Source organism: Gallinula chloropus (assembly GCF_964237585.1).
Source record: "Gallinula chloropus genome assembly, chromosome: 3".
Classification (NCBI taxonomy): domain Eukaryota; kingdom Metazoa; phylum Chordata; class Aves; order Gruiformes; family Rallidae; genus Gallinula; species Gallinula chloropus.
In genome coordinates this window covers 4,772,950-4,790,941 of record NC_140087.1, presented here as the reverse complement: position 1 = coordinate 4,790,941, position 17,992 = coordinate 4,772,950, and the positions used below count along the sequence as shown (strand labels likewise).

General features: G+C 37.9%; 1 protein-coding gene across 3 annotated transcripts in view; it reads right to left on the bottom strand.

The window, feature by feature from the left end:
* TRDN (triadin) overlaps nucleotides 1-17,992 on the bottom strand; it is a 232,991-nt gene that overhangs the window by 37,155 nt on the left and 177,844 nt on the right. For all 3 annotated transcript variants that reach the window (XM_084262483.1, XM_084262482.1, XM_084262484.1), the window contains one exon: nucleotides 10,943-10,972. In XM_084262483.1, the coding sequence (XP_084118609.1) occupies nucleotides 10,943-10,972 (30 nt within the window). The remainder of the gene's footprint in view (nucleotides 1-10,942; nucleotides 10,973-17,992) is intronic.

Sequence of the window (17,992 nt, the reverse complement as noted above, 5' to 3'; positions counted from 1 at the left end):
GAATTGTAGGGGTTGGAAGGGACCTCCAGACATCATTGAGTTCAACCCCCAAACATTTGAGGCCTGACCAGAGCAGAGTAGAGTAGATATAGCAATTACAGACAAAAATCACTCAGAGATATTTCTACCACATATTTTGACAAAATAATGAAAAATCTTCTAAAGTTAAAAAAGTAATAAAAACCCTGAAGTGAAATTCTGAGATGGTCTTTAGATTCATAAACACTTAAGTTTTGTCAAATCTGCTGTTATTTCAATCCCTTCAATAGTGATCCTATTCTTCTTATGTTCCATATTATCTCATCAAAGATGTAATTCAAGTTACTTATACAGTAAGCAGAAAGCCAAAAAATGAAATCCCAAGACCCTTGGTTTCATTTTTACAGTATCACAATTGTCTGTAACAGAGATACCCTGAGTTTTACTCTGCTTAGTGAAGATGGGAAGAAGATAAAAGCTAGTGTCAATGGTATATTATACAGTACGTAACCTAAAGGATGAGAAATGCAAGGCTGTATTCTGCTGCACTCACTAATTTTGTGTACATCTTGCATTGAAAGTAAGGCAGCTTTTTTCAAAGTATGTGTTTAAATACTATTTATTTAAGCAAATAATAAGCTGTGAAACTCCATGCTACAAAACGTGCAGATGTTGAAAACAGTCATGATTTCAAAGAGTGAGAGGACAAACTAGAGTAGAGTCTACTACGTGCTCTTTCACATGAAGATAGTGTCTGGCTTAGGAAGTTCCTGAGCTGAGATGGGGGGAGATCACGAGGTGATCACTGCTTGGCTGTTACATTCCTTTACTCTTCTCTGGGTATTTGCTGGGTTGGCCATTGGTTGAGAGAGGGTGTTGGGTTAGATGAACACTTGATCTCAATTCAAACAGCTGTTATGATATTATTAACCAATAGGGCTACCTCGTGGGAAGATAACTACTTATTATTCACATTGTTTGAAAATTGAGTCCTAAGCCAGTACCTTAATTTGTTCACCAGTAGCTGTATTAGAGACAGAAAAGGGTCAGATTCGGATCTAATGAAGAAAGATGTATCTTTGATGAAATGCATGATGCTACACAAGATCTGAACTGGATCTATGGAAAATGTTTTTAAGAAATGTTTTTTTTTTGTAAAATGTTTTTGAAATTTCCTTTTGTGTCATTCTAAATTAAAGTTGGCAACTGGGCTTGGTAGTTATCTTGCTGCTTTTCACACTTGCTTCAAATTTCCTTTGAGTCTCGCCTGTTATTCTGAATGCCAGAAGGGTATTAATTATATACAGCATATTTTTGTAAATTAGCTTCTGATATGGGTTCAGAAAAGAAATCCTCGGGTTTATTGAACCATAAATTGGTGAGGCTAAAAGCAGAACATGCTTTTTGATTATAACATGTCTATTTTCCATCTGGATAACAGTCATTTGTTGTTCAGACAGCAAATTTATTTGTGAGTGTGCACACTGTAAGAAAAGAATATGTCTTGCAGGAAATGAAAGCAATGCCAGAACTATTTGTTTTGGTGAAGAATAGCAAAATAATAATACATGCTGTAGCTGAGAAAATGATTTCTAATTGGATACTTAGGTGTGTATTATAAATAAGAAAGTTACTTTCCACTAGACTAAGAGCTTAGTTCATCGCTCATTAAAACGAGCACAAAGACTCTTTAACAGGATTTGGACTGGGCATTAGACAAGCACATCCATGGTGTTAATGTGTAACAACATTACAGGCCAAGAGAGGAATCAAGATCATTGTTCTTTTAGTGGAATTCGCAAGATTTGTGCCTTAACCTTCCAATTTATACATCATGACAAAGGGTAAATCTGTGATTTCTTTTTCAAGCTAAGAAAGTCCATATTCCCTGAAAAGGAACTCTAGACAAACTTACAATATGGTCCTTAGATGAACCAATGGATGTTCTTCCAAAATTCAGTAAGAATATCATAGTCTGCAAGAACTTCAAATGCCATGCCATTCTGCCTAATCATCAGTTAATGGCTTTTAATTTAAGGTTGAAGTAATGATTTTTTTCCCTTCCAATCAGTGCAAGGTTTTTCAGACTGTGAAGCAACTGTGTTATCAAAAGATAGCCAGGATAAAAAAATACTCTGAACTAGTCCGGTTCAGAACGTCTCAGGTGAAAATAATTTTGTGGGAAAAAAAGGATTATTAGGATTTTGCAGTGTTCAAAAGCAGCTCCCTGCCTTTATGAAGTTGTTCTCTGTACTCTTTGTCATTCAAAAGGGAAGTCAAATGTTTCCACAGGTTTTCTAGCCCAGCTGACCTGATCCTTCATATCTACCTGTGTCCTCCTCAAGTCCTTCTGGCTGGCTGAGCCAGTGAAAGACATTGTACAGAAAAAAGAGTGTAATGAGCATATGTCTAAAAAACTGATCCCTTACAAAACAGATGAGTTGCAGCAAGCTTCCCATGAAGATAATGGCTTGTGCTTGCACCTGCCCCCTGCTCTATGTTAGGAAATTGCTGTTACAGTGTATGGCCAACAGTTACCCTATGGGTGGGTCAATGTAAAGAAAGGAAGAAGAGTGTGGTGGAGGTGGTGGCATGAATAGAAAGAACTGGAGTGGAGTTACTTTAACATGTATTCTGTGCAAGCCTTGTCCTTACAGAATCTTTTGGTTCCTACAGCATCCATTTTGCATTTCTGTTTTTCTTTAAGCCTAGGCAATTCCAAGATAATTTGTTCAGTTTTCTACCCATTAAGGAAGTATTATTCCAAATTAATGTGGCAGGTGTGAAGTACTAAGCTATTTTTCTAAGGCTATCAGGAAGGTTTGCAGGGAAGCAGAGAACTTGAGATTCCAGCTAGTGGTCTCAAGCTAATTCATTACCAAGGAGTGCTTGTCTGGATCTGTGCAGCACCACAGATTTCCTTGGGCCACTTTTTCATCAGGACTCTGGTGACTAATGGTGACAACAGGGTAAATGATTAAGGCAAACCCTCCTAAAATGCCATGGCTTGCCATTATAATTAATAATTAACTACTGGTATTAGAGTCTGTCTTGCAACATGCTGATCTTTCTATTGCTGCTTTCCACTAAAAAAGCTGGCAGCCTGAACTTACAGTTTTCTGTTTTATTTCCATTACCAGAGCAGCCTGGCCCAAGACATCTGCCTTTGTACAGTAGGCATGCTTGTGTCCTTGCTTTTTTGTTTGCCTTATACCTTAGGAGGAATGAGCTGGCTCTTGGTTTTGGGGGGGTTTTGCTCTTGTTGCCCTGAACATCTTGGTTTTTAAGAGTTGTTTTTAACTGGCAACTCAGGAGTACTTTATATAGATGGAAAAACAAAAGGTTCAGAAAGATGAGAGAAGAGAGAAACTTTAGCATGGGGTAAGTATAGTAGAGGTAGGAAAGAAGTGCAGACATTTCCAACATTTTGTAATGATTTTTAATGAGAGGAATGGCTTCCACTTGCACCTGCCTTGTAGGGAGCATCAGTAATGATTCCAATCTTTCTCTGTTTCCCAGTTTGTCAGTTAAACAATAGAAATGCACTGGGAAATGTAAGTCTTGTTGAAACAGCAATCTTGTATGATAGCACTGAAAGTTAATGTCTTTAAAGTACTATAAGTCTTAAAATCCCAGGAGGCCAAATCTTCTATCGGTGGAGCTGGAAAGGATAAAATTTCAGTCAAATGTAGATGAGGTACATGTGCCACATTAATGTGTTTCCTCTTTAGGCACGTGTGGTGAAAGACCTGAAGAGCTTCCTGACAATATCATCCTCAGCTTCTGATGTTCTCATGTGCTCTTCCCTGAAATTATGGGATGGGAACATACAGATGAGGGAGAATATGCTTAACAAGCTTTAACTTTAGTAATACCAGTTTTACATTTACATATGACAGCCAGGCTCAGGCCATGCTTTACTGCCACACAAATTATTGAGTCATAAAGGGTAACTGTCTGAAATCAGGCAGAGTGAGGTAGGTAGGATGTTATAGTGATGACTTTTTTTCCCCCTCAAGATTTAGTATAGGCAAAAATACTGTTTTTCATCACTCTGTATAAACAATTGGAGCCAAAATGAGCACCTCTTGTAGATGTTAATATTCATTAGTATTTGAATCTTCAGTCAATTTCATAATGCCTGTTATTTGTGAAAGGTGTCAAACTAACCCTAGGGTCCAGATTCTACAGAAATACTTTGTTGAGCTCCTTCTTAAGTGTGACTGGATTTATGGCAGTATAATCATAGCTCAAGATACACTTAAATATGTTTCTTTAAGAAATGTAAAATAATAATCGAGATGAGAATAAGATAACCTCATGAAAATCTAGAAAAGAAGAATTTTGGAGCAGTGATTAGCTGATTTTAGGAGTGGAGAACAATAAAAAATAATTAGCTTTTGAAAAGATGGACATTTCCCAGTGTGCTACCCAAATTAATACGGTGATTAAAGCAGAGTGCTAATGACTAGCTTCTAGAGGCAGAACATCCTGACCCATCTTTATGCCTCATGAAATGCTGCTGATCACTGTTTTTATTTTAATTACAACTTTGTAACAGCACATTTCTGAAAATGATGTCTGCATAGATAAAAAAGGAAATGAAGATTACCACTAGAAGAGCTGTTAATTCTGGAATTGCATCTGAACAGAATACCTCTGAGCATTCATTTGCAGACAATAAAATAACAGTTTATACTATGGGGAATTTTTTTGCCAATTAACATGTATATCCAGGTGTTTTAGGATATGCTGATTGACAGGTGAGAGCGATGCTGACATGATACCAATATATATGTGTTACACCTAACTTAGAATAACAACACAGGCCACCAATTATGTAGGTCACTCTTCCTTCAGAAGTCACAGCTGTTTCATGATCATTAAAACACTAGTTTAACTGTCTACATTTATTGGTAGCAGGGGCTGAATAAAATACTGATGTACTTTAAGGCAAGTAAGAATGATTAGCACAAGTTGTAACCATATCTACTATTGGAGTGCTAAGCCAGATCTACCAATAGGAATTGTTTTGCAGGTTTGTTGTTACATAAAACATACTAAATATTTAATCTCAATTTTACCTTGAATGGATTACAGAGGTGTAACCAATTACAAGGTTTAAATTAAATCCTGTTGAATTAAATTGTGGGTATTTCTTAAAAAAAAATGGTGCAAGTTGGCCTCATTAGTTTTCCATGTCTTAATTATGAGTGCGCTGAAAACGAGGTGCAAGTACAGTGAAAACGAGGTGCTGGGGAGATAAACATGGAGTTTGCAGTTTAATAATTCGAGATTAAATGTTTGCATCAGCCCCTCCATCTAAGTATAATGAGAGTGGATATTTAATCAGCTATTAAGATCTATAAATGACTTTCTGCTTTTTCTCACCTCTCTTTTCTTTCAATGTCAGGTTCTTCAAAGAGAAAAAAAAATGAAGTTTTAAGAAGGGTTGCTAAAATAATTTGCAAGAAACTATCTTGATTTTTATTGTAGTTTGTTATCTTTTCCTTTTTTTTACTAAACTTAAACTATGTTCCGTGTTATAGGCAAGCCAGAATTATAGGTATCTCCAGGGGGCAATTCTTTATGTTCTGACATATATAAGGCAAGCAGATGCAACACTCTCTAGAGATGCCTATTTCTCTCCATTAACTTTAAAGTGTCACTAGGGTGAATAGCTTCAACATGGATGACTAATTTTAGGCATCCAAATGTGTATGAGTTGAAGTTTCTTAATGATTAAGGTCATCTGAGGATCTAAAAAAGTTTTAAAAATTTATGAATTCAGTGAGAAGTGTTGAGCCCACTGCACTCACCATTCCTCTGCCTAGTTTCTACTTATATTGAATGGGTAATCTGTAGGGTGTCTTCTGGTCATGTCTTATCCTAACTGAAATGTATGCAATGTGGAAAGCACAAGAGCCTTGTCCCTCCAGACCTGTCCATCACTTAACAGATGTTGTACAGATCATCAAGCCTCACATAACCCTGCAAAATTGACATAAATTACTTTTACCCCCAAGATAGATGAGACAAGCTAAACAGAGGTCAAAAAAATTTCAGCTAACTGATGTAGACTTTTCAAAGTATTTTCTGTATGTCATGCAAATTCTCCATCAATATTCCTTGAAAATGATGGAGTTTTTGTTGCTTCAACATGGGAAGTCAAAGCTCACCAATATATGGCAAATCATCTACTAAATTAAAAACATCTTTATGCAGGTTTGGATTTACACTGAAAAATACCTAGTCTGTAGTTTAAGACTCCTGCAGAGTTTCTTCGGTAAAACTACGTTATTTAACTCTTAATCTGATTCAGGAAGGAATAGTTAACTACCCACTGGGAGATCCTTTGGGCTCCATCTTGTGGCTGATGCAATGAGTATTACAGGAGAGGCCTACCTTCAGCTACAGGCAAAATAGCACTGCTGCTCTAGGCAGCTCTAGACAGTGACAGGAACATGTCACTGTTTTGGTGATTTCTCGTACATAATACTGAATTTTTGACGCTATTTTAAGAAATGCTTTAAAAATATTTCTACTCCTCCCCTCTTCCCCCCCTCCCATTCCCCCTCCCTTTTTTTCCTGTTTAGGAATACACATACTGTGAGGGGGAAATGTGATACACTTTGCAGTTTTAGAGTTAGGTATTCTGCTTTCTTATCCTTTGAGGGATGTTAGAAAACTACATAATGAAGGTATGGTTCATGTTGCACTGGTGGCATTTGCAGTTGGGCCAAAATCCCATGTCACCGTGACCGTTTGCTTTACAAATAAGAAATATGCCTTCCAGTTCTTCTGGTCAAGTCCAAAGCTGAGCAGCTCTAAAATGCATTACTGCCCAGCTCTTTTTCAGTTTGGATTTTTTTATATGCATTGAAAAGGGACTGCACACTGCTGTGCCTTGGCCAGTTTATACCATGCTCTGTATACAGAGCAGCAGTTTCAGATTTCATTGGAAATCGTTCCATTATCAGGAATTATTCCATTATCAGGAATTATTCCATTATCAGGAATAATTGAAAGGAAATGTCCTTTACTACATTGACAAAAATATGCAGTTTGAAGTGGGAATGTACATACCTTACCCATTTTCTGCATTGACTTGATGTTGGCTGCACTTGGACTATATACCGATTTTTACACCACGATGCATTTACAGGAAAAAGGTCAAACTGTGAACCTGCATACTCTCCTGTCAATGTATTGTTGATGAAACTTGTCAGATGAATGTGGTTTTTGGCTTTCTAAAAACTATTACATTAATTTTAGAGCAAGCTGCCAGAGCAATAACACTGAGAATCAGAATGGGAGTCATGTTACAGACAGGGAACTAGATTCTGCATCTCAGCAGCTTTCAAGTACTCATACCATCTAACTGTAGGGAGTCTATATAGCAGATGAGACTCCCAGAAGACAACTACCCTGAATTAGATGCGTACTCTAACTTGCTCTCAGAAGCAAGACAGCTCCCTCGCTCTTTCTCGTTCATTAGCTGTAGGAAGCCAGAGAAACCAACTTCCTGGTAACTCAGGTTTGTGATTCACTTTGGATAATGAGATGGTTCTTCTTACATGTATGGATGTGGATGCATAACCCACAGGGATTATGTGATGATTAAATCCTCTTTGGGTTCACTAGAATCAGAGAAATAACGAATCTTCAGGGAAGCTTTCCTGAGACTGACCTGAGAGAGAACTTACTAAGCTTGTTAAGGTTGCTTGCTTGACATCCCCATCTCAGTCCGTGCCCTTTTTTAGTCAGAAATCAATAAGGTATGGGAGCTATGAAATGAAATGAGAAAATCCATTATATGCAGAGTGAGGAAACCTTGAAAGTAGCTTTAATCTGGCTTCATTTTACACAAAACATTTTTGGAACTCTCTGTAGTTCTGGAATATTTTTGAAATAGAAAAATACTGGTTTGGTTTAAAAACATTAACATTTCCCTCTTTTAAAAAAGACATGTAAAACTGAAAAGATGCTGAAACATTTTGGTATTACAGCTCTGTTTATTGTTTTCTGGAGGTGCCTTGAAGCTGCTTTATCTCACCTCAGCAATACCTGGGTCTATCGCAGTTCATTTGAGTCCCTCCCTGCAGTGTTTTGAATTACGAGCAGGAGTTAAAATTTTTAGTGTACTGGCAGCAAGGCTTGCTCTGGGGGATTTTTAGGAAGTGCTTTCCTTATGCAAAGGGTTGCTACTTCTTGCCCTTTTGAAACTGACAACTTTTACGTACTTCTATGACAGCTCTTCTATCCCACACGCATTGAAAGCAGGCATAGCATGATGCCGGAAGCTGACGATTTTCTAGACTTTGGTCACAGACTCTTAGTGAGCTAACTTTTCAAATTGAAACAGTTAATGCATAAATTTAATGCCTAAATTGTGCCTTAAGGTTCCTGTTGGTATCACTCATATTTGAAGAAATCAGTGCAATGCGTAAGCCTTCTCCATCTTAATTTTGTTCTCTCCTGTCTCTTTCGAACTCTTTCATGTCTGATTTATGCTGTGCACAGAATTTTCCGTCGATAGAAAATGCCATTCCATCTTCTCTTCTCTTTTTATGATGGCTTGTCACTCCGTATTGCTCATTATTCTTGTTTTTCTAGATGAGGGGTGTGTATTTGAATAAGGCAGAATAATTGGAGAAAGGATCGCGTACAGTACAGTGCGTATGAGCTGCCTGATTCGCATGAGGAATGATAAAGTGGTATTTGAACTGTGCATGTTACTACCACAATATATTTTGGATAATGAGCCAGTCAATTTAGAGCACCGCCTGGCTACTTCTATTATTTTTGCAGCTGGGCAAAAAAATTACTGTCACTTTAAGCAAAACCAGCAAACATTGCCCCCTTTTTTTATTGAGAATCAGAGTCAGAGGAATACACATACAGCCTGGAGCAAGTTTTTGATGAGAACAGAATAAGCAGAAATAAATAAAGCCTGATGATTTTGAGAGTTAGCTAGTAACACGCAATATTTTCTGCATGGGGTCTGCAGACAGTGTGAAACTAGATGAGAAAGATAAAGCGTGGTGTGTTCATTTTTGGGAACAGGCCCTGTTACTTCTCTTCAGTTGTCCAGTTTAGTTCATATGTACTGAGGACAGAAACATTGCTGAACCAGTTTTCCTTGGCTGGTGGAAAATTTAATTGGACTAGCATATTTTTCACTGTAACCAGAGGGACATTTACTCCAAAAATAAATAAAATTATGGCATCAGAAAGATGACTAAAGCTGATTCTCATTTCACATCTCCATGTTTATGTGTAGAAGGCTGGTGACAATCAGCAGGATGAAGCATACCCTGTCCTGAGCCAGGTGCTTGACCTATGCTTGTTGGCAAAATCCTTTAATCAAATTAAAGAATTGGAGGAAATATATAATTTTTTTAGCAGAAAATACATAAAAGAAGAAAATGAAATGGTAAATTTGATCCAACTTCAAAGAATGTTCATTAAAATTGCATTTTTAGTTAGTTATATTGGAGAGGATTATGGTTAAGGTGGAAAATAAAACCCCTAACCCATGAAAAATGAACCAAGGGCAAGCAGCAGGTATTTCAAACAAATTCCCTTGATGTTCTGCAAATGAATGGACCCATAACCTGTGGCAAGGCTGACAGAAGCAGCACCCTCAGCAATTACCTCACTGCTTTCTTTCCATTAAGGATGTAACAGTCCATGTGATAAATTCAAGGCTGTGAACACAGCAGGCATTTTGATGTCTGAAACCCAATGGTTGTAAGTGTAGCTGCCAGCTTTCTGATTCTCCCTGATTCATGTGCTACCTTTCATGCCTCAGTTGTGGCAGATTAATCTTTGAACAAAATATCCTGCTCAATACCTATTAAGCATAGTTGGTTTTGATAACCAAAATGAATTTTATTATTCTGTTAAACACAGGAGGTGAAATTTTGGCTCCAGTGGAGTGAACGGGAATTTTGCCACTAACATCGACACAGAGGAGATTTCACTCATGAGCTGTTAAAACAGTTAAGAATATAATTTGGGCTTTTTCTTTCCCAGTTCAGTTAATGACTGTATACAGATAATAGAGAAAATAATAAATTAGGAGGATTGAGAATTTCCAAGTGTTTTGGAAATTACAAAAGGCACTCTCCCCCACCCCCAATTTCTCCCCCCTTCAGGAAAGTTCAGAAATAAAGAGATGATTTTTTTTCTCAGTTAATACCAAATCTCAAATAATCTTCTTAAATTTATGGAAAAGTTCTGGATATGTTTGCTGTTTAGTGAGCAAGTTACGGCTTATAAATAAAATAATCAATGAAGTTGAATAGATTGAAGAAAAATATCATCTTGATACTAATATTTCATTATTTTGGCAGTTGGAGTAAAATCATCAAAAGACAAAATAAATAGATGCTTAAACTCAGCAACTCTTATTCTGAAAGACAACACTACAAATAGGTATTTAGTGTCTGATAATACAGCATGTTTATTTTTTAAACATTTGAAGTAGTGTTTTAGGTTCTGATTCAGGGCAAATTTTTCTACTGAAATGGTAAAATACCAAACGAATGACTTCAGCAAAGCTTGCAGTCACGCTACATACATATCTGAAAAGAGGAAATTAAATGCCCCTAGGAAAGCGCCTTCTGCAAAGAGAAACCAGCCAGGTCAGCATGCACGGTGCACTGCGAGTTTTGTTCTCTTTGACAAATCCTAACACGGTAACAAAAGCCTTTCATTTTCTTCCAAGTCAGAACGATGAAGTGTCTGATACTGGTCTGTGTTGGCCTGTGGTAAAAAAGGAGCTAACAATACTGGAAATGACAACTGTGTTATCACAGTAGGAGTAGATAAAGCCGGCTGATGGTAGCACATGAGGTGGTTGTATGTCATCGCAATTGTATCACTGAATGAAAGATACATTTCTCACAGCGGTCACAGCCTGAAAGACACTTCAGTCAAGGGAAAATAATTGATTTACCTTTCTTCTCCCCCTCCTTTCTCACCGCAGCTGAAATGGAAAACAAAACAAAACAATACTGTATTTTCACAACCAAAGTTAGCAACATGTAATATCAGTAAAAATAATTCAAACACCTATATGTGAGCCTTTCATGTACATATTTCAAGCCATACGTCTATTATGCAATAGAGGAATAGATTACTTTCCAGATGAAGAAACTGCTAATCAGAAAGATGAAGTTTCCTCACAGATAACCAGCTCTGCTATTGATGACAGCAAGTCTCAGCTCTCTAGATTCTCACATTTAACTTTAGTCACAAAGTTGTTGTTCCTCCCAGACACTAATATAAGGAGATAGAGACATAAAGTGAAGATTTCAAAATCAGCAGTGGCGATAGAGTGGAATGGGAAGGCATGAATGGGTAAGAGAAGGCTAGGGGAAGGTTACAAAGCATCATCTGTTTTACAGAAATATGTGCTTTTTTGCTATTAAAACTCACAGTCGTGAACAAATACATGAGATAAGAAGTGCAAAAACCAACTGAAGTCATATTCAGGTTTCTAGGGCTCTGCCTAACATGGGGCATTACCAGACCTGATCACGCAGCAATCCCACCTCCAAATCCAACAGTGTGAGTTTTGTTGGAAGGAAGATTGGACAGAGACTGAAAGGAAACCATTGCATATTCCCCAGTTTGAACAACCTGGAATCAGTTCTCCAGAGGAAGCTGTGCTGCATGACCAGCCTTCAAACTCTGGGGACAGAATAAAAGTTCCCCAAAAGCTCATCCTGGGATTCCAATCAAGCATTGCATATATCTGCAATAGGTACTGTGAAAACATATAAGCATTTTAATAAAAGGACTGGGATGACTCAAATGCAAGAGTTACCTACATCTGCAGATGGCTGCTGCAATCCTGATGGAGCTTAGCCAAGATCCTACCCAAGTCCATTTGAAACCCACGCACTACCCATTCCCCAGCCTACATTTATAGTCCTGAGTCTTCTACAATGTGGTTACAGATGCCACTTTATTTTGTAACGTCTGCTAGAAGTGGTGGCTGTAAGCATCTGCCTTAGGCAAAAGAAGACAGAAGAATTAAAAGAGTTAAAATTCAGAGCTCTTCTCTCCAAGAAAAGAACAATCTGCACCATGTTGGTGGTATGAACAGGTCTGATGTGCCAATAGAACTGGAAAGGAAGCAAGCAGAAACAGAGCTCTGCCCTTCCTTTGGTGCAGGGCAGATATCAAGTGTTATGAGGCCAAAGGAAGCCAAAGGAAGGAGCAGATACAGTATTAGGTGTTTGTATTTTGGGTGATCTTCAGTGTTCTTAAAATGAAAAGTGCTTTTATTTCAAACGGGGGCTATATTTGGATAACAGAGATCACAAAGGAAAAGGCTAGGCCTGAATTTACTGAAATGCCATCTTTCAACAGCTGGAGGCATGAAAACATTCTGGTTTCAAAGATATTTCAAGGTTTCTACCACTTACTCTCCTTTGAGAATGAAATATTTTCTTAGTATCTCAAGGACATGCCCAGCAGTGGAAAAGAGGTTCCATTCCTAGAATTAGTGAAAATTAGGCCCAGAGTTTCCAGGATCTGGTCCTATTTGCAGTCACTTTGCTTTCACAGGTGACGTGCTGAGAAGGTATTGAAGCTGTGAAGAGCACCTTTCACAGAACTTTCACTACAGACAATTTAGTATTTTTCACCCCAGAAACTGCTACAGAAGGCAGACTGGCTTTCAAAAGGCATATTTACTTGTGCATGACATGTGTTGGAGGAACTCACAAATTAGTAGAAACCCCAAATATCAAGACTCTGGGCAGGGTTTATATGCAAACGAGCAGTACACCTCTAGACTTTTCCTGACATGTCCTGCCAGCTGATGGGATGTGGCTAACCACACTTCTGGTCCCAAGGCAAGCATGGACAGAGAAACGTCCATCTGTGCCTGCCACCCCACTTACAGCTAGCTAATTTCTGTTATTATGTTATTATATCCTGCTGTGACATCGGTTTGAATTTTCACCTTGGCCACAGTTTTTTCTGATGGAGCATCCTGTAAATACTCAACAAATCTTAAGGGATGGGAGAGACCTCATTCTGACTACTGTTGCCAACAGCATTGCTCTGATCAAATCCTGTTATTCAAACTTAAAATGACATGGAATGAATGAAAAAGAGCACAAACACCATCATTTACATTGCCCTTTCAGAAGCTGAGAAACGTGTTTGTATCCTATATACAGCAAAAAGATAGATAGATTAGGAAAGGAATTTGGTCCTCAACTGATAAAAAGCCAGATTACCTGCTGAGAACAAACAAGAGTAATACATAGTAGCTGGGCAGGGAAGGACATGAAATAAGTTAGACTGATGCACTAGAGAATGTGATAATCAGATATGAGAGATGATCTTGTCTGTGTTTTTTTTTCTACCTCTATTTTTTGGAGAAAGAACAAATTCTTAAGCCAACTCTTTTTGCACCGCACTGATGAACTGTATCTAGTTCTTGAATTAGGAATTTGTACTTATACAACTGCTCAAAGAGGACTATTTTAACAGCGTTAAATCATGGTGACTCCTCTCCTAGACCTATCTGAACATAATCATACATTTCCAGTCAATATAGATACCACACAAAGCAAAACACGTTTATCAAGGATACACATCCCATTTTCAGGGATCGTGAATCCAGATAGATAACTACTTCAGAAAACAGAGTTGAGCACAGTCACCTTTTATGATTTGTGAAAGTAGAAAAAAACCCCTTTATGAACCAGATCCATGGCAGACCTTGATCAAAAATGTTTCAGTGGGGTGGGAAAAATCAAAGTAAATTTCCTGTGGTGGAAAGGTCACAAAAGTGTGTTTCATGGTGGGGTGTGTGTGTGTAAATAGATTCAGGATGGTTGTATTGTTTTTAACTTGCACCAGAAACTTGAATCTAGATCACTACATCTAGAACTATATTCCTTATTTTAATCAATAAAATCACTATTTGAATCTACATCACCATTTTAATCCCACAGACAGTGATGGTTCCCAGGGATTTTTTTCTGAGATGTTCAGCAAACAGAAACATTTCTGAAATCTTAAAAACACCAAAAAAATATGGAAAAAAACCAGTTTCCTACTCCACAACCATCCATACCATGTAGCTTTATGATCCATTAGTAGCCAAGAACAGACGTCTAGTCTGAATACTGTCAAAGAAGTGATTTCTTCCACAAATCCTCACGTTATTTTCTTTTAAACATTTGGTTTCCATCCTAAGATACAAACTTTAACTTTCTTTCTAAATTTACAACAATTAATTATGAAAATTTGGGCTGTGAAAATTGCATTTCCATATAGACATCCTGTTCCTCTGCGGTGTTTTTGAGGAGCCCTTGACTTAGATTTGTGATTTCCTATCTTATCATGATGATACTAATTAATCTCAAAGGTAATCTGAATATTTCCTATATCTTTTTCTATTAGACTTCTGTTGCTTTTTCACAGCCCACTTCAGTACAACATTATCATGTAAGAGTTCTGTACACAACACTCCAGACAAGATGCATCTTTGATTTATGCAATGGCCTTACAACACTCTATGCATTTTTCCTAATGTATCTGCATATTTAAGAAAGTACTTCACTGACTTGTCTGCAGTAACACTTGGGTTCTTTCCTGGATTTACAGTTATTTTAGGGAGAAATTCCTCTTAAATATTTTCCATCCAGTGCATATATCGCATTCTATTTATTGAAACTGGATTTTCTATGCCATTATGCTGTCTGTACACCTTGTAAAGCATTTGTTCACAAGCCTCTTCTAATCCTGAGTTCTTTAACTGTTTTTCTGCCTTCTGAAAATTTCATTACATTACTATTTCTATCTTTTCCTGTTAATTAAGGACTATAACATGAGTGCAGACATGGAATCATAAGCAATTATTCTGTAAATGGGCTGCAAGGAGAAAATGAATCAATTGCCCTCTGCTTCCTAATCAGATATTTATTTCCCTCAGTATTGGGCCTCTTAGGCAGCAGTTACTTAGATTCTGCACTCACTCCTAAACAGGAACTTTCCAAAGGCCTATTTAAACCAGCTCATAAAGGCTGGGCTTATTACTGTATTAAGATGTTCCAAACACTTTTTACCAAAGCATAATTTCCATTTGCAGAAACTATACAGGTTAGATTGCTTCCATGGGATTTCCAGATATTTGTTTCTTTTCTGATTTTAATTATGATTTCCCCAATTTTTGAACTGAAATGTAAATATTGGAATAACACTGGAGTATTTATGTAAAATATTGTATTTATCCTGACACTATGAGACAGACAGTAACTGATTTAGCTGAAACTGGTGGAAGTTTTGACTAAGTTCTTACATTTATTTTGGTTATAGACATGGAATTTATGGTAAAACAAGTTCAGATGCAGACTTGTCGCCTGTGTTAAGTAGTCTGTGATAACTGTTCATATGCATGCTGTTAGGCTGAAATGAAAATCACCTCATGTAGGCAGCTACAGCAAAGCAGCTGCCATTCACTAAGTTGGTACTGTCTTTGCCCATCTCACCATAAATTGTCCATCTGTTCATAGCTGAAAAAGTAGGTACTGTTTTAAAATATTTAAGAACTGTATAATGTGAACCTTCTCTCTTGGGTCTTCCTAACAGATATTTTAGCTGTCTCTTCCAGTATTTCTGAGTTCAGAATTTCTCTTCTCCATACTAAGACAGATCTTAATCCTGTTAAGAAATAACGGTTACAAGAACCAGTATAGTGAGCAACAGAGAGGAGAATTTAGCATTTGAATTGGCTGGAGCATCTGTGTTTAGAACGAATCTCATTCAGTAACAGGAAACACCTTTCCTGCCCTTTTCCTCCCATGGTCCAGGTTTTAATGAACAGGTTTGAAGAAATAACTTCTTATTCAATTATCTTTATTATTAATAGGCAAGGAACATGTTGTGGTTGAACTCCCTTGCATAACCTGACTATCCCTCTTGTCCTAATTTGTAAGACATATCTGTCAGACCTACTAATAACAATCTAATTCACTAGATAACCCCCAAAAAAGTCCACAGTGTTTTTCTCTTTATTCCCAGCCATGCCTTAATGAGAATACACAAGGATGTTGTCTAGAATGAAAGCAACACAAGTGCGCCAGTTCTGCCTCAGGATTGATACTATATGGATTATCAGGTCCTCTGTAAAGTCTCTGGGAAGAGGCAGTGGGAGAGGTTACATTCCTGAAGGAGACCCCTTTGGCCATGTGGGGAGTCTGGTCCAGCATCTCATCTACAATTAGGGAACAGGAAATACAGACTACTGGCAGAAGCCTGACTTCTCCCATCTGTGTCGGAGTCCTTGGAACTTGGTACCCAACACATATGAGGATTCATTCAAGCACTCTCCCAAAGACAGGCACAAAGCTCTGTTTGAGAATACCACAAAAGGCCAAGGAGCAAGGCAGAGCTAGACAGGGATCTGATCTCTCTGCTGCATCAAAGGGTGCAAATCTCTCTCTGCCAATCTCACATTTCAGAGGGAGTGCCCAAAGTACAAAGTGCTTTTGGAGAAGGATTTTTTTCTTTCTCCACCGGATCTGCGCAGAAAAAAGTACAATTGGGCCACAAATGGCAATAAACTAGAAGAAGCCTGATTCTACAAGCTGTTGAGAAGCACATTGCACCAGTCAGAAAGAATCCTGGTTCCTGATCTCAAATATTATATGAAAAAATATTATGTAACAAGAAGGGGGGGGATATTACATAAGTATGTGTAAATAAGAAGTTACAGAGGTGCATTCTGAGGACTTTTCAGAGTTATGTTATGGAGATCTGGGAGTCCCAGCATGTAGCAGCTCCTACCTCCAGGAAATACCCCAAGAATCAGTAACATACTTTCATTCAGAAACCGCTTTTGACTACTGGATGTATATTTCTATGTATATATGCAGATGCTACTTACTGAGTTTGAATATTTTCCTTAAAAATTCAAGTGTCAAACCATAAGGACAATGTTACACTTCACACTTTGCCATAAAATATGTCTCATCTTTAATTTAAATAAACTGCTTTTTGGAATTAAAATTTTATCTCCTTCTTTTTATAGAATGGTATATATTCATGTTTGGTATCTTATATCTGATTTTTTTTTTCTCACATTTTCTAGTATCTATTTGTATTGTTTGTGTGGCAAAGTTTTGGTAGTGGGAAAGCTACAGGAGTGGCATCATTGAGAAGCTACCAGAGCCTTCTGTCACTTCTGACAAAGTCAGTGCCAGCTGACTCCAAGATGGAACTGCCACTGGCCAAGGCTGGGCCCACCAGTGAGAATGGCAGAGCCTTTGGGGTAACGTATTTGAGAGGGGAGTGAGAAGATATGAGAGGAAAAACCTTGGTCAGTGAAGAAGTCAGGGGAGGAGGTGCTCCAGTTGCTGGAGCAGAGATTCCTCTGAAGTCCGTGGACAACACAATGGTGAGGAAGTCTGTCTCCCTGCAGCCCACAACACCCCTTCCCCATCCCCTGGTGCTGCTGAAGGGAGTAGGTAGAAAGAATTTGGAGTGAAGTTAAGCCTGGAAAGAAAGGAGGGGTCGGGGGGAAGGTATTGTAAGATTTAGTTTTTATTTTGTCATTACCCTAGTCTGATTTGATTGGCAATAAATTCTTTTTCCCCAAGATAAGTCTGTTTTGCCCATGAAGGCAATTAGTGAGTGATCTCTCCCTGTCCTTATCTCGACCCACGAGCCTTTCATTATATGTTCTGCTCCCTGTCCAGCTGAGGACAGGACTTTTATGGGCACCTGGCATCCAGCCAGGGTCATCCCACCACATTATTGAATATTTCTTATAGAGAAGTGCTGACTCACAATGGGAATTTTAACTTTCCACTATGACTCAGTCTTGGTATTAAAATATCTGTCATTATCTGAGGTTCTGACTTTTAAAACTCTGACGTTTTCTTGAAATATTTCTTATTGGCAATATTCAAAAATGAGTTTCTGTAATGGATGGACCATTTGAGCAGGCTGATATTGCAATTTTAATACACCTAATATA